The 26,129-nt window shown below is 35.7% G+C and overlaps 1 protein-coding gene across 12 annotated transcripts in view; it reads left to right on the top strand.

Annotated features, from left to right (window-relative positions):
- The window catches only part of Ank3 (ankyrin 3), a 618,024-nt gene that overhangs the window by 533,037 nt on the left and 58,858 nt on the right, over window positions 1-26,129 (top strand). For 9 of the 12 annotated variants that reach the window (XM_074078913.1, XM_074078915.1, XM_074078914.1 and 6 more), the window contains 3 exons: window positions 9,346-9,452; window positions 14,140-14,364; window positions 17,082-17,236. In XM_074078913.1, the coding sequence (XP_073935014.1) occupies window positions 9,346-9,452; window positions 14,140-14,364; window positions 17,082-17,236 (487 nt within the window). Of the gene's footprint in view, window positions 1-9,345; window positions 9,453-14,139; window positions 14,365-14,912; window positions 15,012-17,081; window positions 17,237-26,129 lie in introns of all 12 variants that reach the window. The other 3 variants (XM_074078910.1, XM_074078911.1, XM_074078912.1) reach the window with 1 other exon arrangement.

Raw genomic sequence — 26,129 nt, 5'->3', positions numbered from 1 at the left:
GGCACCACAAAGTCTTCTATGATCTTAAAGTGACATTCAACCTTGAGATATTATTTTAAGGTTTCTCTCTAGAAATAAATAAATCTAGTTTTAGCAAAATAAAAAGAAACTGAGCTATAAGAGAATAGCTATAAACTTTGGTTTTCCAAGCCCTCCCACCCCCCAAAAAAACTTTTAGAAAGGAGACTCTTGCCAATTAATCAGTATGAAATGAACACCTTCTGCTTCCTCCCAGTTCTGTTGCGTTAGATGCAGTATATCTCTGAAAAGAGAGAAATATGGCAGCTGTTCTGCCTTGTTCCCTCCCTCTGATTAGACTGCTTTCCTTTACTGAGTTCTTTTTGAACCTGATTTTTCCACATGGTTTTTGTCTAATGAAGGCAGGTCTTCAAATACTGACTGTTTTAGAAGTTTAACTAAAGTACTGTATAAACAGTTGCATTGGCTGTTTGTGGAGATAGTTCTGTAAATGATATTGGAGTCCTCATGGTAGCCACACATGCCCAAAGCTGTCACAACTTCTACCCATAACTCTTCTCATTTATCTCACAGCCTGGGATTCCAGTCTTTTGGATTTATATACATTTAGTCATATTGTGCTATGAGCTGTTTGATATATTAGCAAGTAGTATGCAAATTGGAGAGTCCTTCAGTAGAAATTGCACATTTACTTTTTTATGATCTAGCTGTTTTTAACTACTTCAGTGATAGAAAAGGAAAAGAATACCTAACCCAAAAGACTGGGTATGCTAATAGTCAGCTTTTCCTCTTCTGCTTCTCACCCTATTCCACCCCACCTGCACTGTATACCCCAGCACATTTACCTTCTATTTCTTTTGCTTATGCTAATTCTAAAGGGAGGGGATCAGAAATGTGTGTGATGGCAGAAGGTAGCCAGCCTCAGATTAAAGATTTCCTAGAGATAGTCCCCAAGAAGATAAGCACCTTTGACTACTGACACTTAATATGCTGCTTTCTCTCTTCAAAGTGCTTTGTCAGCATTACTCAGGTGATCCATTCAACACCTTGAAAAGATGGGTCAGCAAGATTGCAGATGGTTTGTTTTTTTTTTAAGGCGGACAGGTTGATATTGTGAGTTACTTAAGGTAGTGCAGTTTAACCGTCTTGATCTGAATGTGGTCACAGTGACATGTTCAGCTTGCAAGCAAACCTTGATTCACCTTCTTTTGTTGAACTTACTGCCTAAGTTAACTTGAAATCAATCAGAGTTGGAAATCCCAAAGAACGGAGCTTCGTTATATTTTAGTCTCAAAGTAAATCTTTAAGGCAACAATAGTTGATCTCAAGAAAAGATGTATTTCAGAAAGAAATAAAAGTACCTATTTTCCTTGTTAGAGAAGCTTTTAATTTTAATTTTATTTTGTTGCTTTGGAATCCATTTCTTAAGATAATGCTTCAAAATAGTTGAGCTAGATGTCTAAATAGGCCTACTGTCTATTTGGGTGGCAGTTTGCCATTTTACTTAATATCCACTGTATTATAAGGTCAAAACAATTATAACATTTCGTATTATATCTGCCATAGCATTTTAGCAATGGGCCATCTTGTTTCATATTTCCAAGCCACCTTACATAGGTATTGTCATTGCCACTTTCAAATAAGGAGAGTGGGGCTAAGAGGAATATGTCATTGCTCACTGCCACACATTTTGTAGAGCAGAGAACAGAGCTTAGGTCTGACTGGGTGTGGTGGTACATGACTGTAATCTCTGGCACTCAAGAGGCTGAAGCAGGAGAATTTTAAGTTTGAAGCCAACCTAGGCTACAAAGTGAGAGCTTGTCTCAAAAAACAAACAACAGGGGCTGGTAGAGTAGCTCAAGTGGTAGAGTGCCTGCCCAGTAAGCATGAGGCCTTAGGGTTTTAAACCCTAGTATCCCCCAAAACAAACAAAGAGCCTTCGGTCTGATGGATACTTGAACTCCACCTCTCTTTGATTTCTTTAAAGAGCCTCTTTAATAGGACAAGTATGGCAGTTCTTAGAAAAGCACGCCAGCTATGAAAAAAGTTCGTGCTTGTTTATTACTTACTTATTTTCGCAGTGCTGAGGATGGAATCATGTACATGCTAGGCAAGTGTTTTATCACTGAGCTCGCTCTACAATCCCAAGAGTTCAAGCTTCTCAAGTACTTCCCATAGCAACAACACTACTGTTGTCTTATGTTCTGATATCTGCCCACAGTCTGAAAAGTGTGTACTATCCCAAAAATTTACACAAAGGGATGGTAAAATTATATAAATGTAAGAACTAAATTATCTTCAATTATTAAAATCTAGGTGCATTAGACTATTACAACCTGTGTTTCTGTTTGTATAGCATTGTAGAATTTTCAAATCATTTTTACATTACTTGGGTCATTCCATTATTAAGTGAATTGGGGCAGTTGATGTTATCTGCTCATTACCCTAATGCAGAAAAGGAGGTACAAGGAGGTTTTGACTTGGTGTACACTGGGCTATGAAATACCACAGCCTAACTCAAATCCACATCCTTTCATTCTTTGTATAGGGAAACTGACATTCACATGGGTTTCCCTGCCTTGGCCCTGTCCAATCTGTGCTCCAGGGGTGAAGTTATCCTTGACACGCCTTTGCATTCTTGGGCTCCCAGTCTGCTTACGTCATCCAGCTGTCACTCAGCTAAATTGTGTTTACTGTTTTACAGATTAGGCGGTACACTGAGTTTTGTGCGTAACCTGTTATTATGAGGTCTATTGAGTACTGCTAACATTTGCCTGTCAAGGCTGCTGGTTAATTTGCAGGACCCTTTCTGCAGGCTTCCAGAGGTGGTAAAGCTGACAGACGTGGCCCCTGCAGATTCAATCCTGGACCTTAACTGTGATATCCAACCATGAGGATTGATAGTAGCCTGGGAGTTACCAAATGATAGAACTAATTGGATCTCTATCTTTCTTTTGCAAACACATTCAACTTCTTTCTTCTGTGCCTAGGCACTTATTTCCAGACCTATCCATTTGGGTGTGTCCTTGTTTGCAAGGCCAGTGTGTACTTGCTCTCTTCTTTCTTCTGATGAATAGGGCTAGTGAGAAGCTATTTTTGGAAAGCATTAAGCTCTTAAAGACAGTGATATCATCATTAGTCAGGCTTTGGACTCTCTTGAATAATGTGTATTTTGATTTTAATAGTATCCTTGACATCACTTCCAAAATGAAAAATGATGCATGCATTCATATTACTTTTGACATAGGAATAAAAGTATTAATAAGTCAATGTGAATTTTTTTCTTTAATATAATATTCCACTAGAGTTACCTTGTGCTAGGTGTTGGCTTTCTGTTGCCAAATTGTTGAAATCTTTCTGAACCTCAGTTGCCTTATCTGTAACATGAGTATGGTATTGCTCCCAGTTCTAATAGTTTCTGAGGACTCAAAGAACAAATAAATGTAAAGATCTAAGATATTCCTTGCCATTGATGCACAGTGTTGTGGTAGTGCTATTAACAAAAGAATTTAAACATTTTTTAAGTGAATAAATAAGACAGAGTTTTTTTTTTTAAGATGTATTTTCATACATGATTGAGCTCTGTTAGTTTGACCTAAGCATCCTGTGTATATAACCAGAAAGGCCCAATGCTCAGCATGGAACCAAAATATTTTTGGTTTTGCTGATTTCAAACATAAATGATCCTATTTTAACAAAAATCCTAATGTAACTGAAAGTCCTTTGGAAATAATATAAGGCTTTACACATACAAAGAGATCTTATTATAATTCCAAACCAACACTGGCATTATTGCCAGAATTTGGTGTACAGTTTCATTAAATCTCCATATCAACAAGCCACCAACTTGAAAGTGTGGAAACTGACAGTGTGAAAATTGGGAAAACACACCAAGCATCGTGAAAGCAGCAGGTGATGGTGGGACAACCTCAAAGTGAAGATAAAGACTGAGGGTGAAGTATCACCTTGGTTCCTGATGAGGACCAGGTTGAAGACTGACTTAGTATCTGAGCTAAGTGGGCCTGATAACTGAACCCCTAAAATAGGTGGAGTCCCTTATCTAGCAGAGCCAGCCCAGTACAGTCATTCCCCTTACAGAGGAAGGTGCTGGAGAGCAAGAGAGGCTGCTGGTCTCTGGCCAGGCCCAGCCCAGACCCACAAGAATTGAAGCTAGATCCAAGCAAGCCCTCCCAGCCCCCTGTGTCAGATTTACCACCCAGATAATCACTCCATAGTTCCAGGACCAGTGTAACTATAAAGGAGCAGGGAGATGCCCACAGTTACACACCAAATTGCCTTTTCACTGTGGAAATCCAGGAGGGGGTAACAAATGTTCTCTGTTAACAGGTGGCAGAGGCCTCTCCCAAATCCAAGTCTGTGGCTCAGCTTTAAAGCTGAGCTGTTCCGTTAAACACTGGGCATACACTCCTTGCTGCAGAAGACTTAGGAGCCAGGGATAGTTTATCTTTAGCCTTCATCATATGTGGTGTCCTCTTTATTAATTTAAATGACTAACAAATAGTTAACAAAATGGAGGTAAGACTTATCTTTAGTATCATGGTGCTCTACATATTAATGTATTAGAACATTTTGAAATTTATATTATTTATTAAAGTCAATAAATAGTTGAAATTTTCCATTTCAGTTTTAGGCAAAGTCTGATCTGTAGAACCAAATATTTGGAGATAGAAAGGAAGCTGCTAATTCAGCATCTATCTAAGATACTGTAAGTTCAGTTGAGCTACCATAGTTTATATTTAGATAGATGCGCTGTCAGGGTGCATCTGTTTGTCTGTATTTGTTATTCAAATTTAGTTAGGGTCACCTGTAGACCTGAGGAAACCTGAATTAGGAAAAGAAAAGAAAAAAGTACATTTAAGTATTACTGTCTAGAACACATATTAAGACATCTAGCTCTTTGGTTGATCAAGTGTGGCATTTGTTCATTTGTGTCATGACAAAGTTCCAATGAGCGGCAGAGAACTGCAGCAGTAAAGGAGGTAAGGAAGGACTCAAGGGGATGTGGAGTCCCAGTGTGCTGGCACACTCTGGCCCTGGTAAATATTACATGATGGTGGTGATACCTTTTTGTGTGATATAATTCATTCCTTCAATAATTAATGTCACCAGTGCGTGTTTCTAAGAGTACCAAAGGTAAATAATTTACTGTAATTAACAAAGAGGAGTGATATTATTTATTTATCAGACTTTTTCTTTTTAATGGTCCTTTGTGGAAAATAACCTCCAGGACTCAAATATAAGGATACGTTTGTCTCTACTACCATTACCACTCCCTCCTCCCCCCAAAAACGGGAAAGCATTAGCACCATTTTGTATTCAGCACTTTGCCCTACCATGAAGTGCTGGGATCTCCAAAAGTCAGTGTAACAGAATTTGGGAACTTTCTGAAGTGGTTTATTGCTCTTGGGAGTTTAGGATTTTAGTTTCATAGACTCCTATTAAATTCTTAATTGCACACACACCTACTGTATGTGTCTTCTCTTGTTGAATGAAGAAAAAACTGCTCTTCACTCAGTTTTGCATTTTCCCAGGACCCAGATAGTGACTTACATATAAGTACTCTACAAATTATATTTTTATTTGCTTTCAGGACATTTTAAAATCCACATAATTTGGAATAGTTTTTAAAATTTAGGTGTTAACAAAATTATGCAAATTCACATCATTGCACAAGACATACTTGTTAGGAAAAACGTAATCCCTGTATATATATTCTATCTTTTATTTCACCTTTCCAGAGACAACTGGAAGGTGAAACTTTTTTGATAACTTTTACTTTGTGCCTCCATGTCTCTAAATAATTTATATGTATTACTTTTTTTTGGCTTCTTTCCATTTTAGGAATTATTTTCCTGACTTCCCCAAATGGATAAAGAAACTAATTTTTTTTTCACATCTACCTGTACCACGCACACTTCCTATCTTCCTATTTCCCGAAGTAGTTGTATTTATTTTGGCTATATTTATATTTAGTACTTATATTTTTGCTTATACTTTTATACCTACATAAATACTGTTCACAGCTATGGTGTATATTATAATTGCTCTTCTTTTTCAGCACATTATTTTCCCTAGTTTTTTCATTTGTTTGGTGGTCTCTAACTCACCAGTCCAACCCACAAACCTCCCCAGTTGTGCAAATCTCCTCTCAATATATTTATACATATGTATAAATGTATTTCAGTATATTGTTGTTCTCATCTGTCATTCTCATCTACTTAACTCACCTCTTTTAGAGCTTTTGCTTGAAGGCGCACTGCATAGTCACCTCTTGGATCATCCTTCATCACCATGAAAATTCCTTTTGTGTTGGGCCCCAAGCCTTTTTTAAAAAATTTAGTTCTCCATTTTTATAGTGTACATTTCTCAATAGTTCCCTTACAGATTGCATGAGGAACATTTATACACACATATATACATACACATATGAAAATGTCATCCTCTTTGCATGCTTGACTTGCCTAGTTACAGAACTCTAAATTAAAATTGTTTCCTCTTATAACATTGATGGAATGCTCCATTGTCTTTGCTATCAGTTTTTGCTATTAAAAGTGTGATAGAAGCTTAGTACTGTGCCTGCTGTTGTGTCCAGGTTCTGAAATTTCATGTTGATGTGCCACAGTGGGATCTGAATTCAACCAGAGTGCTGTCTACTCAGTGGATCCTTTTACTCTGGAAACTTAGGTCTTCAGTTCTGGGAAAGTGTCTTAAATTGATTCCTTGATATCCTCCCCTTTTCTTTACTATTCTTTCTTTCTAGAACTTCTTTTTAAAGAAAGGGATGGAGGATTTGAACCTCTTGATCTTTTGCTTTCTTGGATTTTCTTTTCTCTTTTTTTATGGTGAAAAAATGTATATTTAGAATTAGCCAGATGGACTCAGTTTAGATGATTCTACTTTGTTGGCATCATCCAAAGCATCACAATCAGCAGCTAGTCAGGTCCTTCTTTCCTCAGGCTGATCAGCATATTGACCTTAGCCACATCAGTGTCATAGAACTTCTTCACAGCCTGTTTAATCTGATGCTTGTTGATCTTGACCTCCCCCATGAACTCAAGTGTGTTGTTGTCTTCTATCTTTTTCGTGGCTGACTCAGTGGTCAGGCGGAACGTGATGATGACATAGTGTCATCCAGCTTGTTTCTCATGAGGACTCTTTCGATGTTTTTTGGACTGTCTCTGGAGCTGCAGTGTTTTGGGACACCTGAAAATGGGTGACATGTGTATCTTCTTTCTGTGACCATGGGTGCATGTCTTCTTGGCCTTCAAAGTCTTTGCTTTTGCTTCAGCTTTGGTAGGGATAGGAGCTTCCTTCTTTGCTTTTAGCACCATTTTGGTAAAAAGGGCTTCTTTCCTTTTTTGTTTTTTCAATAAAAAAATTCCCCATCCTTTGTTTTACTGTCCTTTCCTCTCTGTCTCTGTATGTCTGCTCTCTGTTTCTGACTCTGTCTTTCTTTCTCTCTCTCTCTCTCTCAGGTCTCTTTGTTCTCTCTCTTTCTCTGTATTTTTAAATACTTGAATGCTATTACTGAGGTTTTAGTAGGAAGCAGGGCAAAATTTGACACTTACTTGGTTTGAGTCTGTGAGATATTATCTTTCATCAGATTAAGAGCAGCCTGAGCCATTGTCTTTGCAAATATAGCTTTGCTTTGTTCTCATTTATTTCAGGGAGTCTAGTTACCTATGTTAAAATCTTTCTCTGTGTTCCATAAGTCTTATACTATTTTTTATTCTTTTTTGCCTTTCATTTTGTGTATTTTTCCATTTATGATTACGATTTACTTTTTATTGTGTCTGAGTCAAGAACTTACATTGTGTTTAAACTGAATAGATATCCATTTGATTCTTCCTTCTGTATATTCCAATATTCTGTTGAAATCTGTACTTTTTATTTTCTGCTTTTCTATTTTCTTAAAAGGAAGAATCATAGTTATTACAAAGTTCTTATTAGCTTACCCCCAAAACTTGGATGACCTATGAGTTGGTTTTGAGTGTCTCTCTGGTTTTCTTTTGTCATTCTATTTTTGTTCATGTGCTCTGGCCATATCTGGCAATTTTTCATTTTATGTAGGACAAGGAGTGTGACATACCTGGTGATGTTTCACTCTCCCTCTGCTAATCCAAACAACAAATAAATGATCATTTTAATCCAAGATTTTGTTGAAATAAGGCTAGTTTGCTGTCCTGGTAAGTAAGACTACTTCTGGTTTGTTCTGGCCCTATAACATTCTTAATTGAAATCCTAGTATGATCTGCAAGTCCATGTGCCATTACAGGTTCTAAACTCTTAATCATTTTCTCATGACACTGCATAAAAGCCACATCGTACTTTGCAGGGATGTTTCTGGTGAGGTTTTCAGCTTCCTGTTCTGTATGGCCCCAGAATGCAGCAAATGTTACTAGTAGAACACTACAACGTGCTTTAGGCCACCCAAATCTCCATGAGAACTCTGGTGATGGTTCTGGTCCTCAGCAGTGATCCCTGTAGGGACAAAGTCCAAATTCATTTGCACTAATAACTGACAGCTGCCACCAAGTTTAAAATGGTAAGAGTCAGCTCAACACTCCAAGAGCTTCCCTTTTCCACAAAGGAGTAGTTTTAATTCTCGGTCCTCAGCTGCCCTCTGCTGCATTCAGATATGATTTCTACCTGGTTGTAACCTTGTCCGCTTGGAATTGGAAGTCATGTTGAATTTTCTGTTTTTATTTTGAAAGTTGGGAAAATATTTTATACTTGTGTAGGATTAATTTGAACCTGTGTTGAAAGGCTTAAAATCATTGGAATTAGTTCTATAATAACTTCTTTTACCACCCAAATTACCTAGGGTGTGTTCTTAAAATACTGAGATAATACAGGGTATCAATCAACTTTATTTTTTAACGTTCTTGTACTCGAACATTATTTTGTTTCAGAGAAATCAAGGTTTATTAATTTCTGGTTTTAATGGGCACAAAATAATTGTGCGTTTTTTTATGGTAAAAATGTGATGATTTCATATGTATCATGCAATTATCAAATCAGGATAATTAACATATTTACCTCCTCCATTTCTTCCTTTTATTAGGATATATTCATTATACAAAGGGGGATTTGTAGTGACAATTCTTATTAGACTTACATTGTACATTACTTACATTGCCCCCATCATCTCTCCCCCTCAGTCCCCTGTACTCGAACTTTCAAATTCTTTCTTTTGAATGTTAATTTATCTAGAATTATTGGGAAATACAAGTATCTAAATGTATCTGGACTTAGTAGAGAAATATAAAATATATTTTGTATGTCTAGAGAACATCAGTGTTGTGTGTGAGTTGTTGATGTAATACACTTTTTTTTTTTTTTCAGCATCTGACATTCACAAGGGAATTTGATTCAGATTCTCTTAGACATTACAGCTGGGCTGCAGACACTTTAGACAACGTGAATCTTGTCTCAAGCCCTGTTCATTCGGGGTAAGTAACCGAAATGTCACTTCTTTTTCTCCTGTTAAAAAATAACATGCATTTATTATTTGTAGTTACTAATTCATATGAAATATATACTCGTGGTGTGTCTATATGAAATTTATTTGTAAATCATTTAATAAAAGCTTTTTAGGCAAATCTGTATATTTATTTTTATTACTAAAAGCACAGTGTTGAAAAAAAATAATAAGTTATCAGTGCAGCAAAACTTCCTGCCTATTCCAATCTTTAAATTTTGAATTTTTCCTTTCAATTAAAAAAAATTAACTATATAGTTATTTCTGTTAACTTACCTAACTAACTGATTTTGTGCTTCACATCTAATGATAGAAGAATTTCAAACACGTGTGAAGTTTTTAAATCAGTAAGCACTGGTGTTCTTATCTTTTTCTTATTTGATATCATCCTTTTACTTGACAAATGATGTGTTTTATGTGATTATCCTCTAAAAAGAAACTGAAAACTTGAAAGCTTCCAGTTGACAGTTTGTACCTTTTGCCTTCTTGCAATAAAATTATAATTAAGTTGTATTAAATTATAATTGGAAAAAAGAAATTAATTTTAAAAGAAAATAAGTCCACTTTAAAAAAATGACCATAAGATGTGTGTTCCCCAGAAGTGCTGAGTATAAACCACATCAAAGGGGCTTCTCATTGCTGCCTCACTGCCAGTGAAATTTAAAGCAGGAGCAAAAAGGTGACCTGTTTTGATAAGTGAATTGCTAAATCAGTTTATTTTTAAATACTGGATTCATTTTCAGTAGGTAATTAATTCACTCTCAGGATAATTGATATCTATATAAATAGAATAAAAATAAGTTGTTTAAAATGATAAACATCTCAAAGTATGTTTGCCATTGAAATCGGCATTTTGGCCATTGATCAAGGACAAGCAAGGGAGGACTCAGAATTGAGTAAGTTAACAGTAATTAGCATTCATGACGTGCCTTAGATATTACATGATGTTTTTTCTGCTGCTTCTAATGAAACACATTGTAATAGCTAACACTTACTTGGTCCTTTTCATGTACCTGTCATTGTACTAAATCTTTTACATGTATTGTCTCATTTAATATTTATTTGAACCTTCAAATGACACTATGAGGTAGGTTTTACTCATTATCCTCATTTTATAGACAAGTCTGAACTCAGAGGAATGCTATAGGTTGAAGTATAATTATAGAATTTTCCTTCCTAACACAATTCTGAAAATGACATCAATACTATGTCATTTAAATGGCAGTAATTTACACGAAAGTGACTTATAAGCTATAAATGACATGGTGGTCTCAAGTCATTAACATTGTATTTGTTTAATTGAATTAGAAAAATCTTGAATTATTATAGTGAAGCTAATTTTGAATTGCCTAAAATACTTACTTGCTTTATTTGAGATATATATGAGCCTGAAATTGTACAAGTCAAAACAAAAATCAGAATTAAGAAGGAATGTACAAAATACTTGGGATACATTCAGTGGACAAACATGTCAGTTTTTTGGAACTAACCTTGGTGAATGGCCACCATAGAACCGTCACTGTGTATACTCTGCATATGGAACAACTGTTGTTCGGTTTGATTTAGTAAACTGAGAAGCTGAGAAAAGATAATCAAGTCTGAAATGAACTTTTCCATATGCTGGAGAGGTGAAGCATTTGAATATGGAAATGATCTCCCTTGAATTTCTGTTGGAGACAGTAGATATGTACAGCAAAGCAAAAGTAATGACAGCTAGAGTGGACTTACTAAAAAAGGAAAAATAGGCCTGTTGTACACTTGAAAATATTACACTAACGTCAGCCACTTAAGGCAAATATTGTTCCAGAATTTCCCACAAATGCCTAATGCCATGGTTTCATTTGCTGATGCTTTTATTTTTCTTTGCTTGTCATTGACATTTTCTGTTGCTTGCTTCTAATTATCTTACATTAATTTTTTCCATTTGCTTTCTGAATTATTTTGCAGCTATTCTTCTCCACTTCCTCAGTATGACTCAAGGTGATAACTGTGTCCTTTATGTGAAACATCCTTTTTGTATTTTTAATTTCTGTGCATTTTTCACACAGTTAGACTGTGTCAGTGTCTGTAGTGTATCAGCATTTGTCATTCTGCTGTTTGCAAAACTAGAAATATTCATATATTAGTTTTAGGACCATTTTTAGAATTCATGCTATAGTTTAGATATTAATAAGATACAAATATTAAGCATCACCTTAATTTATTTCTATTTGTTTCTACAAATTTGTTTCTACAACCTGTGCTGCATGATTTTTTTTCCCCACACATGTATAGGGACTGAGTTTGGAAAATAAATCACTATATTTCATTATATTATTAAATATTCTTTACAGGCACTCCCACCTTAGCTCAGTCTTCCCTATGAAATCAAAAAAGTTTAGAACAATAAATGGTTGTTAATGAACACCAACTCTGCATTGTGTGCCATGCAGAGCACAAAGAAAAAGATTTTTCCAGTTTGTCATTAAAGTAGTGGTAGCAATAATATTTTGTGCATTTCATCCAGCTAGTCTTTGTAGGTGGAATGTTTTTATATTGATCCTAATAACTTTCTTACACTACCTTCAGACTGCTCAGTAGTAATCACTGTGTATCTATGTGTATCTATCATCCACTGGTATTAGTTACCATATCCCACCTCTGCAGTTTTTAAACACGGGTAGCAAACTAGTTTTGCTCATGGATTTATTCATTCAACATCAGTTACATGCTTATTGTGTGCTGAAATTATGCTTGGACATACAGGTCAAGCTATGAACGAGACAGCCCTAAAGTGCTGTCTATGTTTTTGACACTCAGCTGTTGTCAGGGCAAACATTCCCCTCCCAGGGAAAACACACTAGTGTGTTTGTACTAATGCAGCAAATTCTCAAACTCATTGTTTGCCTTGATTCATTTTTAATCCATTCTGTTACTATTATTCCCAGTGACAATTGACTTTAATTATAAAATGCAGAGGAAAAATCAGACTTTATCTTAGGTTTCTCTATAATATTGTCATATTGCTTTTATTATTGACTAAAAATAGTTGCTTTATATATGTATATATACATATATATATACTATATAGTATACGTGTATATGTAATATACATAAGTATCGAAGAAAATGTAAGCAGCCCTGAGCAATTTTGAGTGAGCATTGGAAACAATTCCTGTGGACAACTATATAAATGAACAAGTAGTCTTTCTTTGACTAGGGAAGAGTGTTTTTTATTAAGTCTTTCTTTCCCTTCTTACTTACCTTTAATATCATAGAGATACCAGTCTCTCATAATAAACTAATCCTAAGTAATATGGTTATATCCAACAATGAGTAAAAGGGTGTAAAGGTGAGTCCACCATACTCATAAGCAGAATTGGTTCTAGAAATCTTGGCTGAAAAATTATTCCCCTCCTAATGCCTCTCTCTGTGAGGGTTACAGGCATGTTTCATTGGTTGACAAGGTCCCTCTTACAGTGTCAAGAATCATCACTCTTCAGGAGAGAATCTTTAGCTAGGAAGTCCATGAAAGGGCTTCACATTTTTTTTTGTAAGATGTTAGTATTGTTTCTAGATGAGCAAATTTTGATGGATGGGATTTTATTTCTCAAAAAGTGCTTTTGGAATTCAAACAACTTCATAATTATCAGTATTTGGTGCTGTTCTAGGAATAAGTATATTTTCCCTTGTGAAAATTGGAATGCAAGAATATGTGTTGATGATCCCCCATGTGACATGCACTGTGCAGTATGTCAGGCTCATTGATTACTGTTTGCCACAGTGCTTATAACTGTAACAGTGGTGCACCTGCTCATACATGATACGAAGCAGAATTTCAATGTGCTCTTCCTCAGATATGACACAGTTAATTTCTCTGTTGCCATATCTATGTGCAGATAAATGTTTTCCTAATTATTAGCTTTGATGTAAAGGCCAATGACAAAATTATATTGTTTAGAGACGCTTTCTAAAAAAGATTTGGTTCTCCTTTTTGTATCACTATATGAATATTCAAATTTAGGTTATTCTAAATAGCTTTTATGGCTGTATTTATACTGAAAAGATTTACTCCCTTTCCATCAAAATTGTTTTAGCAAATCTAGTCATCTGCTTTTACTTTTACATTTTTCATCTTAGTAAAAATTAGTGTTAGTATGATTAAATATCCCTTCATTTTTTCTTAATCAGTTGCATGTGTTAAGACATACCGTGGAGTTTCATCTTACTTGTATAGGAGAGAGATTCCATAATTAGTATATGGAAGAAAATACTTAATAGATAAAATGATCTTTCAATATACATTAAGCCACACACAAAGCCCACAAACAGTGTTGGGGGTTTTATTCTAAAGACGTGAGTCCTTTTAACAGCTACTTTTTATTCCAAAATAAAAACTCACTATTCCTTACTTTACCTTCTATGTAAGCATTGGATAAAGTGGTTGGCTTCTGGGAGGTCAGTCTCCAAAAATAAATTGCATTTCAGTTTTCGCACAGTGTACCAACCAGTTAAATGCATTTTTGATGTGACTCCACTGTATTTCTTTCCAATTTATCTTTGAAGAGAGGAAACGATAGCTATGTTGTCAATCACTTATCAGTTTAAACATTTAATTTCAAAGCCTGATGAAAAAGCTAATTTCTGTCCTTGACTTGGCTCTGGTCTTCTCCCCGCAGGTTTCTGGTTAGCTTTATGGTGGATGCAAGAGGTGGCTCCATGCGAGGAAGCCGTCACCATGGGATGAGAATCATCATTCCTCCACGCAAGTGTACGGCGCCCACCCGAATCACTTGCCGTTTGGTAAAGAGACATAAACTGGCCAACCCACCCCCCATGGTGGAAGGAGAGGGATTAGCCAGTAGACTGGTAGAAATGGGTCCTGCAGGGGCACAATTTTTAGGGTAAGTTTTGTCAATTTTAATTTTGGCCCTCTCACTACATCTTTGATTTTCTTTATCCTTGTTAACTCAAGGAGTTATCTATTAAAATGACTTAGTTGGATCTGACTCAAGGTACTTTCTCTGTAGCAACCAAAGGTCGCAAAAGCTGTGTGATTCTGTGAAAGGCTAATAAGCTGACACTTCCATAACTCAGATGCTGATCAAGGCTTTTACTAACCAAGAAGCATGTTCTCTGCCCAGCAAGTGCACGGACCCCATCGGCCCTGTGGAAGTCAAGGCACCATTCTTAGGAAACAAAAATACAAATGCTGGAATTCTATCACCCACGGAATAAATAAATGGCTACTCGGGGGACATGTCCTTTTAAAGATAACTTTTAGGGACATAATCAATTCATTGTGATATGGTATTTTATAAGAAGAAAAAAATAAATTGACTTCATTGTCTGAGGTGGCACTTGGGTAAAATCAGGCAGGCTCTGTCGTGACTGACAGTTTGTTTACATTTCCCCTTCTCGTTTCTCTTCCTGCTGCATGGATGTTATTCAGTAAACTGCATCTTCCTACCAATCCTCCCCCTGTAAATGAGGGTGAGAGCTTGGTTAGCCGAATCCTGCAGCTTGGGCCTCAAGGAACAAAATTTATTGGGTAGGACCTTTATAGACAAGATAAAGAATGTCTACAATTTTTTTCCATTTCCAATTTTTTTCTGTCACACCCATGGTCTTATTTTTGTCTTAAGTTTATTTTTTTTTAAGTTGTTGTTTTTTTTAATGCTTTCAGTCGATGTGTGTCACTGAAAGAAAAGAAATCATAGTGGCTTGACTTAATGTAGCACTGCTACCTCTCTTGTGCTCTTCAAGCATGTGGAATTCACTGCAAGCATTCTGCTTCTATCACTTTGTGCTTCTGTAAACCTTTCTTTAATTTGAAATGTTTCTTCAGAATATGATACATTTTTAAGCTAGATGACAGTCTTTCATTTTGACCAAGTGTAAGAGAAGGTATTTGTCAGATTTGAATCAACATTTGCTATAAATGGTAAATATGTGTGTATGTGTATACGTGTGTCTGTGTGTGTGATTAGACCTTTAAAAATATACTTCTGGTACTCTGTAATCTTATGGGATTTGAGAAGAAAAAGTCATCAATAAGTGAGATGATTTTGAAAAGTGTTGGGATTACAAAATAGTTAAAGAAATAAGTAGCAGGCAGAATATTCTGTTAAGTTGTTAAATTATTTCGTTTTGTCTTGTTCAAGCTGAAGTGTGTTGGTATCTCGTTTGTTGGCTTGTCTGTTTGACTGTTGTATGTGCCTTGGCAGTCTGCATGAAGAAACCTGTCATGAAAAGTTATGCTTGGCTTTCCCCTGGGTCAAAGACCTTGTTCATACCTTCTCCCCAATATTGTTGAATGTCATACACAAAGCCACACTTCTTAAATATTTACAGAGACAGTATCTGACACATTAACCTGCAAAGATTGTATCTTGTTCTCAAAAAAAGCAAATAAAATTTAATATCTACTTATAAGGTAAAGTTAAAAACTATGATAAGATCTTATTAACATTGTAAGAACTTATTAACATTGTTAGCAGTAGTTGCTTTTCTTTCTACCTATTAAAAAATAAAGATATCATAAAAAATATTTTTGAACTTCAATTTGAATTGATTATAAGTATTTTGCCAAAAGTAAAATTACTGTATATCCCCATTTTGAATACTTTTGTGCGAAACCAAATATTCATATTTTGTTTTTGATCCTTTACAACTACTATCCCTTTCTGTGCTCTAGCTATTTAAGCCTGTATCTTCCGATATTGCACGTACATAAACACATAGGTTAAGAGGCGAGGTTATATACAACCTCTGTAGGAGAATAACGATACTGTCTACTTAAATGTCATAAAATAAAGCTGCACAATCCAACTACATAAACTGTGTGTGATTGTGGTCTGCTTATCCCATTCATCTTTTTTAGTATTTATCCCATTGTAAAATTTAACAAAATGATTGACCATGGCTTGATTGGCTACCTTCAATTTGCAACCATTCTTTTACATTCCTTTGCAAAAGGACACTGTCAAAAATTTAAATGTTCCCATACAGATTATACTAGAGCTAGGGAATCAAGCTGCCCTCTACCTATTCCCAAATTGAAAATCAGAGAAACTGTTTTAACTACACAGGCCATGGAAGCTATAGAGACTGACTCTTGGAGAGAGTAGATTGTTATATTATCTTATTTCTAAGGGAAAAAATAAAACAAAGCTTTCAAATTAGGAAATTTACATAATTTCTTTTTTTAAAGAAATGACTGTGTCCTTTTAAATCATTAGCATTTTGTATAATATATACTTACACCGTGTTTTATTTAAATGGACCAACATTTTTTCTTATGGCCTATTTTAATAATTTTAAATTCCTTAATTCAAATTCCTGTTATTATATGCCAAATATTTTCCCACACTAAGTCCAATGCCTAACATATGATAGGCCTTTGGGAACTGTTTGTGAGTGAATGATGGCATGTTATCAGGCTTCTAATATATTATTATTTAATTAGCAAATGATTCTGCAGCTTTGAAATCATTCCCAACCTGAGTGGCACCTCTGATTTTCAAATTAATACAGTCAATAAAACATTTTTTTGAATATGATACCATAAATATATTTAACTGGATATCAAAATAATGTAGTTTTTTTTTTTTTTTTCCAGCCCTGTCATAGTGGAAATTCCTCATTTTGGGTCCATGAGAGGAAAAGAGAGAGAACTCATTGTTCTTCGAAGTGAAAATGGTGAAACATGGAAGGAACATCAATTTGACAATAAAAATGAAGATTTAGCAGAATTACTTAATGGCATGGATGAAGGTAATAATGGTGGCTCTCTGGTTCCGTAAATGTTTGTAGGCAGAAATCAAAAGAATGAGTGGATTCAGTGATACAGAACTTAACTTCTCACATTTGCATGTCAAGCTGCAAGTTCCATAGCATTTGTTACTGCTTTCTCTATCTGAGGCATGAAAGCCCATGTAATCCAACAAACTCTTCCCCCTGCAGTACATATGTGCAAATATTCTGGTGATTTGTTCAGTATTTAACCAAATTTATCACTGTCCAAAACCCAAGGAAGTTTTCTAGGTCAACAATGGGTAAGGGGAGTTGGGAGCTAAGTCAAGTGGTACAGCTCTTACCTCACATGTGCAAGGGCTTGGGTTCAAGCCAGAGTGTCATTTAAAAAAAGAAAAAAAAAATGAGGAGAAAGTGAATAATAATGGGAGGCGTGCAAAGCATGCAGAGCATTTTTAAGAAAAAAATGATCCCAGAGTGAGCATTTACATTTTATTTTTGGAATTACAATTTCTCTTTCAACTCATTCAACTTTCTCCCAGTTTTTTCAACCTCCTTCATGAATTTTTAATTTTTCTTAGGCCATAATTAGTTTTTAAAAAATAAGTTTTGGGGAGAAATGACCCAAACATTTTATGCACATATGAATAAAGAAATTTAAAAAAAATAAGTTTCAGGGTAATTATTAGAATCTGTGATATTTTGAGGTCTTATTCTTTGATCCAGTAAGACTGGCACATAACTGAGATGGTTACTTACTCATGCTTGTCTGATCCTTAGAGCCATAGCAGTTTTATTTCATAAACACTGGTAATACGACTGGTTTTGAGAAAAAGTGTTTGTCACAGTTTTCTTTAAAAATGTGAAAAATTCGAGACTATGCTCATGAAATCTAATACTACAAACAGAAACATCAGAGCTAATCTCTGCTTTGAACATATTTCTTAATCCCTACAGATTCAACAGTTTTTTTTTTAATAACTCCTTCGGTGGAGATACAATATAGAACAATAGTCTATATTCTGTAAAACTCACTCTTTTATCATTCAACTCACTGGGGTTTAGAATGCGTCTTACAGGGTTTCTGATGTGTTCAGAGTGTGGACAGACTGAGTGTTTGAGGAATGACCCTGGGCAAGTCCCAGGATCCCTGTGAGCCTGTCTCTTCTGTAAAATGGAGGTTACCCTCCTTACTTCATAGGGTTAATATAAAAATAAACAATTAAGCAAAGTGCTTATGAAATACAGTCCTTATCACATAGTGAGCCCTTGATAACTAGCAGTTATTGTAACTATAGTTTTCATTATGTAGAAAAAAAATGTCATGCCAATGTTTGGTATAAGATACAGTCACCACCAATCATGAATTTTGAAGATGCCTTTATAGCAAGACAGAAACTAGTAATTGTTGAGTTTCCAGCATTCCACTGATAAATACCTTAATATCCTTAATATATGAAAAATTTTTTAAATATATTGCTGCATACTCAGTGGTTTGATTTTCACTTTGGAGATAATGTGACTGAAATTCAGAGAAGTGAAGTAACTTTTGTACAGTTTCCTTGCTAAGAGTGGCAGGGCTGGGTTGAAATCTAGTTCTATTTCCAAAGAGTTTTAACTATATCCCACTTATTTTAAAAATGTATGTCACTTGGAGAAGACAATAAACCTGCAGCTGGAAATTTCTACAAACCTCTAGATTTGGTCCAGATTACATTTGGTCCAGATTAGGTCTAGAAGAATAGTCATTTTAAGCAAGTTACACATTTGATGAGTACACATTATTGAAGGAGTAAATATAGACTAATATTTGCATTCCATGTTCTCTACAACTTCAAATCATTTCTGATGAGTAGCAGCATTCAGTGGTAATTAAAATTCTTAATTTTTATAACCTGAACTTATTTCAAAGCATGACTTGTAGTCATTTTTTAAATAAGAAAATTTACCACAAAATACAATTAGAAGTTTTAAAAAGAATGTATTCTTCTGGGGCTAGTGGCTCATGCTTATAATCCTAGCTACTTGGGAGGCTGAGATCAGGAGGATAGAGGTTAAAGGCCAGGCTGGGGAAACATTCATGAGACTTCCATCTCTGAAATAACCAGAGCAAAATGGATGGAAGGTGTGACTCAAGTGGTAGAGCATTTGCTTTAGAAACATACAGTCCTGAGTTTAAACTCCAGTCCTACAAAAAAAAAAAAGAAAAAGAATATGTACTAAGAGAATTAATTGAACTGAGTTAGCATTTGCATTTGTGAAAATGCTATAAATTGATGACTTAGATAAAAAGAGAGAGTATGAGAAATGGATTTTCCAAAAATGACAATTTTTCTCATTGTTTTAAGGAAAATAAAGTATTAAAATGTTTTCAAGTATCTAGTATTTATTAAGTGCTAAAGTGGATACCTGATTTTAAAATATAGCATCCACTATCCAAGGATTTTCCTTTTAATGAATAGCTCCCTTGATGCGTGAAGACCATCAGGACAGGTTCTGCATCCACATCCTCTCTCAAAGCCAAGTGTCAGGCACTGGCTAACTGGGGCTCTCACTACATTGTCAGTGAGCTCACAGAGGGAGGAACCTCAATATAATCCACAGCCATCCAGAGGACAGGCCTCACTCATCTATTTCCTCTACCCCAACCTTCACTAATGCTAATCTCCAGGAGAAAAAAATTTAAAGAGGAGCATTTACTTTGAGAAAAGTTCTGATGATGTCACAGTATTCTGGAGGAACACTGACTATTCTAATACAATGGTGCACAATAGAACTATTTGATGGAAATGTTCAATGCCCGTACTATCCAGTTATAGTAGTCACTAGTCACAACTGGCTTTTGAGCAGTTGAAATGTGGTTAGTTCTATTGAGGAGGTGAATTTTTAATTTTTTCAATTTCAGTTAATTTTCAATAGCCACATGTGGCCTCACTGGACATTGTATTTCTAGCAAAAACACTTAACATTCTAATAATAGTCTTTCATTTTAGAGCACATATTATAGTATGTCCTAGCATGCAAAAGTGGAATTTTTTAAGATTTAAGGTTTATTTAGGGATGTACTTCCTTGATTTCATCCTGACATGTCTTCATTTTGTTTTCAATAAACCAATTTTCTAATAGAAATTCATCCTATCTTTGCTTAGACAAATGGTACCCCAAACACTGCCACGACTGAGGGTATCTGCCAGACTTTTTAAAGAAACAATGATATAGTCTTCTGTCCTGGATTCTGTGTTATCTTAGAAATGGTAGATAGAGTTTCTTTGCTACATTTTTAAAGACCAGGTAAACGTTGGTTCCATTTTAGACAATTAAAAAGGAAATGTAAATACTTCCAGGTTTAAACAATCAAGCACTAGAGGCTACTAGATCAAAAATAAGGAATTTTCAAAGCAGAGTAATTTTGTTTGTGTATTATATTTAATAATAATGACATCAATAATATTAGTAATAATCATAAAGGAACCACACATACTTTTTTACTGAAGCTTAATCCAACTTCATACCAAACTCAAGCCCCACTTCTCACCATTCTTTTTTAATTCCCAAAGAGACTTCATTCTTATCAGAACACTCCCTCCTTCAACACCAAGCAAAAGAGAAATCAGTCTGTCTTTGTGAAGGGCAGGCTATCATTTTCCTTGAAGTTCTAACTAAACAAAGCTGTGTGGAGAGACACGGGAGTACGACGTAGGAGGTTCCGTGTACTTGGTGTTCTTTCCTCACCACTCTGCTCCTCTCCTTTTTGCTCCTGGATAACTGTTAACAAGAGAAAAGTGGTGGATAAAATAAAACAGAAGTAAATCATTTTACCATTTTAAAAATTTAGCCTATTAAGTTCCCTGGTTCATAGTAATTCAGCATCGTCTGTCCTCCATGGCACAAATGACCTCTGATAATGCCTGTTTTAATATAAAAGACTCCGTTTTAGGCTCCTTTCTCCATAAGTGAATTCTGTGTACTACTTTAAAACAGTCTGTACGCTACTAAGTCCTATTGTATACTTCTGTCTGAAACTCTTAATATACCTAAGATCATCTTAGCCAGTATTCTGATCATTTCTTTTAAACTAAGCAACACAATCACATTTCTATTGTGTCTTAAAACATGCAAAGTCTTTCCATGTACACAACCAAATTTAATTACTACAATAATATGAGGGAAAGACAGGTTCTAGAAGTAGGATAATTTGCCCAGGGTAATGTGGTTGTTTGGATCGTGGTCTGTGGAAGTCACATAGGCCAGAATTCCTGTCCTGGCTCCACCACTTACTTACTGTTGTGTGACCATAGCCAAGCCCTTGATCTCTTTATATTAGTTTGTGTGTGTGAAGTGAGGATGCATTATGGGGAGCTGATGGGCAGTGGATGAGCTAATATATGTAAAGTTCCTACCTCAGTGCCTAGTGCATAAGAACTAGTCACTCCATGTGCACTCATAGTCACAGCTACCCTGTAAGTAGTGTGGGAGACCAAGTAGGGTCTGAAATCCTGCCTCTTCTATTTGCCACTTCTTCTGCCCCAACTCTAGCCTTAAGACAAAGGGGCACTTTTTTCTGATTTGTTCAGAGCTGTTATCTGCTTGCTAATCCATGTACCTACATGACTTGTGTCCCCAGTTGGGCATCCTTTTCCAAATTGTACACACTGTATGAGCTACATAAATAGATCTAGACTTCTAAATAAATAGATCTAGACTTCTAAAATCTAAACTCTGACTCCACACCAGTTACTTTTTTTTTTGGCAATAAACTTCAGAGCTTTATTCTGCAACATGGAAGGCCACACCTTTTCCCACCCCCCAGTTACCTTTCTCCTGCACTCCTTTGTCTCTGTGTGTTCTCAAATGAAGGATGCTTACGAAAGTGCTTTGTGTAGAACAAAAATGTTGCCAAAATGTCAGCTGGTATTTAAATTTTCCATTACCAATCAAGGAAGTTCTCAGTTCTTATAAGACTTAAAAGGGTATGCTATATGTTCAGGAAAAACTATAGCTACAAAATGGGGGGAGGGGGGAATTAAGACTGGTTTCTATCCCTCTTGAGCAAGCCAAGGGACAAAAACTTCATATGTTAATGAAGGTGTGTTAGTAAGCTCTGTGGAAGGAAGAGCTAGAATGACACAGGACATTTGGCTTAGGTGTGAAGAATCTGCTTTACCCTAATATATCAGTGGCAAGACTACATTTTCTCTTTGGCAGCATCGATCTGTCCATGCTCTTGTTAATTAGCATTTTCTCAGCCAAGGAAAATACACACATACACACACACACACACACACACACACACACACAAAGACTCTGCAAAACATCCCACCCCACCCCCCAATCACCAAATAGTGTACCAAATTGAATCCACTTTGTGAATTTAATGAAAACCTTGCTTTAATTAAACTCACAAAGTGGAATTACAATATGTTTCAAATTGTGCCTCCTAAATCAGATCCCAAGAGATTTTTTTTTTTAATCTTTTCCATTATTCTCCCTCTTAACCCTTCCCCTTCATAAAATGAATTCGACAGGTTTCAATGTTCCATATTCATTCATGTGTAGAAAACACATCAACGAAGGGATGCTTTGTAGCATGTGGTTATGTGGAGCTGGAAGCATTTATTAGTACAAGGATTCTTCTTCATTAGAGGTCCTTAACTTATAAGGCACTTGAGAAATGAAGAATGGCACCATCCTGGGCAGTGATCAATAATTGCATATGACTATAGAATAGCAAAAATGGAGCTAATATAAGCTGAAATGTGCTGTAAATATAAAATACAGCTTCCAAATATATATACACATATAATCATTTTGATAGTGTTTGCACATTGAAATCATAATGTTTTGGATATATTGGGCCAAATAAAACATTAATTTCACCAGTTTTTTTTTAATTTTTTTAGTGCTATAAGGACATTTAAAATTACATATGTGGCACACATTATATTTCTACAGACAGTGTGTACACTTTGCCTAACTTATCTATTAGGTTTTAAAATCAAAATCACTGCTATTAAGTATCACACAGAGGCTGTGAGAGCATGTGAATTATATCATTTTAAAAATCCCAAATTGCTTTATTGGAACTAAATGTTGCTGAAATTTCCCCCAAACAATTTTATAATGCTAGGAAAACATTTTCTCACTTGTGATTACTTAACTTTCATAGAGAAAATGAGATTTTTAATATATTTTCGATTAATTTTACTGCTGTTTTACTGTAAACTGAAGTGAGAAAGGGAAATGGGTATTGGTTATGTAACAAAACTTTTCCAAATTTATCTAACTATATTAACAATACGAAACAGATTTCTCAGTTAGAAATTGACACTTTGGTTCATTACAGTTTAACTTGTCTTTTTAGCAACAGTGAGATGAATAGTACTCTTCAAATGTCAAGTCATTGTAGAGGCAGTTGAAAAGTGACACATGTAGCTTTATAGCACCATCTGTTGGAAAAATCTAGTAGTGACAGTTTTGAAAAATTCCAGAACTGTCCAAAAAGAAAACTTTACATTAATGAAATCAAGACTATGGCTGAAGTGCAAAACAAACAAACAAAAAATTAAAATACTGAAAACAATTGTAACAAAATATTGGCCTATTTTAAGTCATTGCCATAAAATGGACATTTTAAATTAGCTGAATGAAGACTGTCACATTCCAGAAGAAAAGGAAACTACCAGAACAGTCTGCTAAAGCAAAACAGCATGGATTTTTTTTAACTGCATAATATCATTTATACAAGGCATCTATCATTGTCAAACTCACAGAAGCAGAGAATACAATGGAGTTTCCCAGAGCCTGGGTATGGGTGAAATGGGAAATTATTGTTAGATGGGTATACGGTTTCTATTTTACAAACTACACAAGTTCTATAGCTATACTACACAACATAGTATCTATAGTTAACAACATGGTACTGTGTATTTCATGTTGAAAGAACAAAAGTAATCATGTATTCTTTTTTATTATTGTACTGGGGGAACAGCATGAATTTATAATGCCAAGTTTTATATGTGTGTCTCTATATGGATTTGTCAGCAATTAGATATCTTTATGAAACATTAGTGGGTCAAAATCGTAATATCAAACACCATGCTCCACAGTCAGGCACAGCTAGACTTGTAACCTTCTGAGGGCAGTGAAGCCAGTCAGAGGCTGGGCTGCAGCCCTGGCCACCTCACCAGGGTGAATGGAGAGGCAGGGAGCCAGTGCCGCAATCACACCCTTGCGGTTCTGTGCTCTCCAGTATGCTGCACGTACAGATTACTGAAGATTAGATTATGTTAATGGATTATTTTTCTCCTGAGATGTAGTAGTAGTGGTTTAAGTAACGGGTTGAGAAGTGACATGGTAGGGTTAATTACCTGAAAACAGTGCATTTTGATTTACACAAATGGAATATTTTTGTATTGTGGGAGAATACTTCTCTGGAGAAACGCAGAGAAGCAAATGTAAAGGACAGGAGTCTCCTAGTGTGCCGTCCTGGAGGAATCTTAGTGTGACCATCATTCCACGGTGGTCAGACATCCCCTGCCCATTTCTCTTCTTCCAAGAAACCTTCCATCACCCTGATCCACCTGGTTAATAGGGCCGAAATGTCTGCCCTTTTTCAGTATGATACAGCTTGAACTTTGCCATCTTCCCTGGTGAACGATAAGATTATTGAGGGCCGGGAACTGACTGATTTGTTGATAGTCATCATATCCAGTACATATGACCTCTTGGCACACCACTGTCACTTCATCATGCTTTGTTGAGTGAATGTAAAAATAAATGGCTTTGGTCTAGGCATATGCCCCACTTTTGTTGACACTTCATCTCAATCATCCAGTGATCCATACTCAAAAGAATAAAGCAACTTTCTGGAGAAAGAAAAACCATAGCCAAATGGGTAGAGGAAGTCTGGGAAACATAAAGCATAATGACAACTTCATGCCTGATGGGAAAAAATGCCTGCTTAAGCTGGTGGCGATGTGTTACACTGTAGTTTACAGATTGTCAGAACTTTCTCAGATGCAACAAGAGCTATGAACTCTGGGAATTCATGCTCTTACATAAGCCAAGTCATGGGGAGGGAAATGTATTTGCTCAATATGGAAAACTACTATTTCCTACCAATTATTGAATATGCGAGAACTCCCCCAGAATACTCTTCTGATTCTTTCCTGTTTTGCTGTACTAACTTTGTGTACTTCTTTACCTTCATTTCATTTTCCTTTGCTGGTGTTTGTGTATGCAGAAGGGAAGGAGATGCTGTAGGAAACAAAAGGGAGCAAAATTCCAATTCTGAATTTGGTCTAGATTGAACCCCATTTCTCTCCTAGTTGACAATTAATTTGATCCTTCTATCTCATAGTTCAGTGGTTGATGTATAAAATGAGATGTCATTGATCCAACTATGTAATCATCCATTTGCCATTCTCCACATTTTTATTTGGAATGAGCCTGATCACAGCCCCAAGTATTGATGGAGGCAGAAATCTTATACTTACAGGACAGTAGGATGTGTGCTGAATGGATATACGAAAAGTAAACCAATACCCCATTCCCTGAAGTCCAGGAATTGTCCTTTTGTTTGGTTAACAAGTTAAAAAAAAAATCACAGTTATATAAGCATACGAATAATACCTTCCCATTCCCAACTCCAGTAATTTCTCTTCTCTCTACTGCTGACACCCTAGAATGTTTTTTCTACAGGTTTCTCTTATAAAAATTTACAAATATGTGCAGATTACACTTTTTCCCCTAAAGAGGTTCATACTGTATACATCACTCTGCATCTTCCTTTTTCCTTACTTTGTTTATATAAGGCAGTTACTGTCTACCCACCTCCCTATCTCCCTCTGGTTTCTCTTCTCATATTACCTTCTCAGGTCATCCCACTCAAATGAGATCCTCTCCTCCCTGACCC

The sequence above is a fragment of the Castor canadensis genome, chromosome 7, assembly GCF_047511655.1.
Source record: "Castor canadensis chromosome 7, mCasCan1.hap1v2, whole genome shotgun sequence".
Lineage (NCBI taxonomy): Eukaryota > Metazoa > Chordata > Mammalia > Rodentia > Castoridae > Castor > Castor canadensis.
The sequence above is the reverse complement of the archived record's forward strand: the minus strand, read 5'-3'. Positions and strand labels throughout refer to the sequence as shown.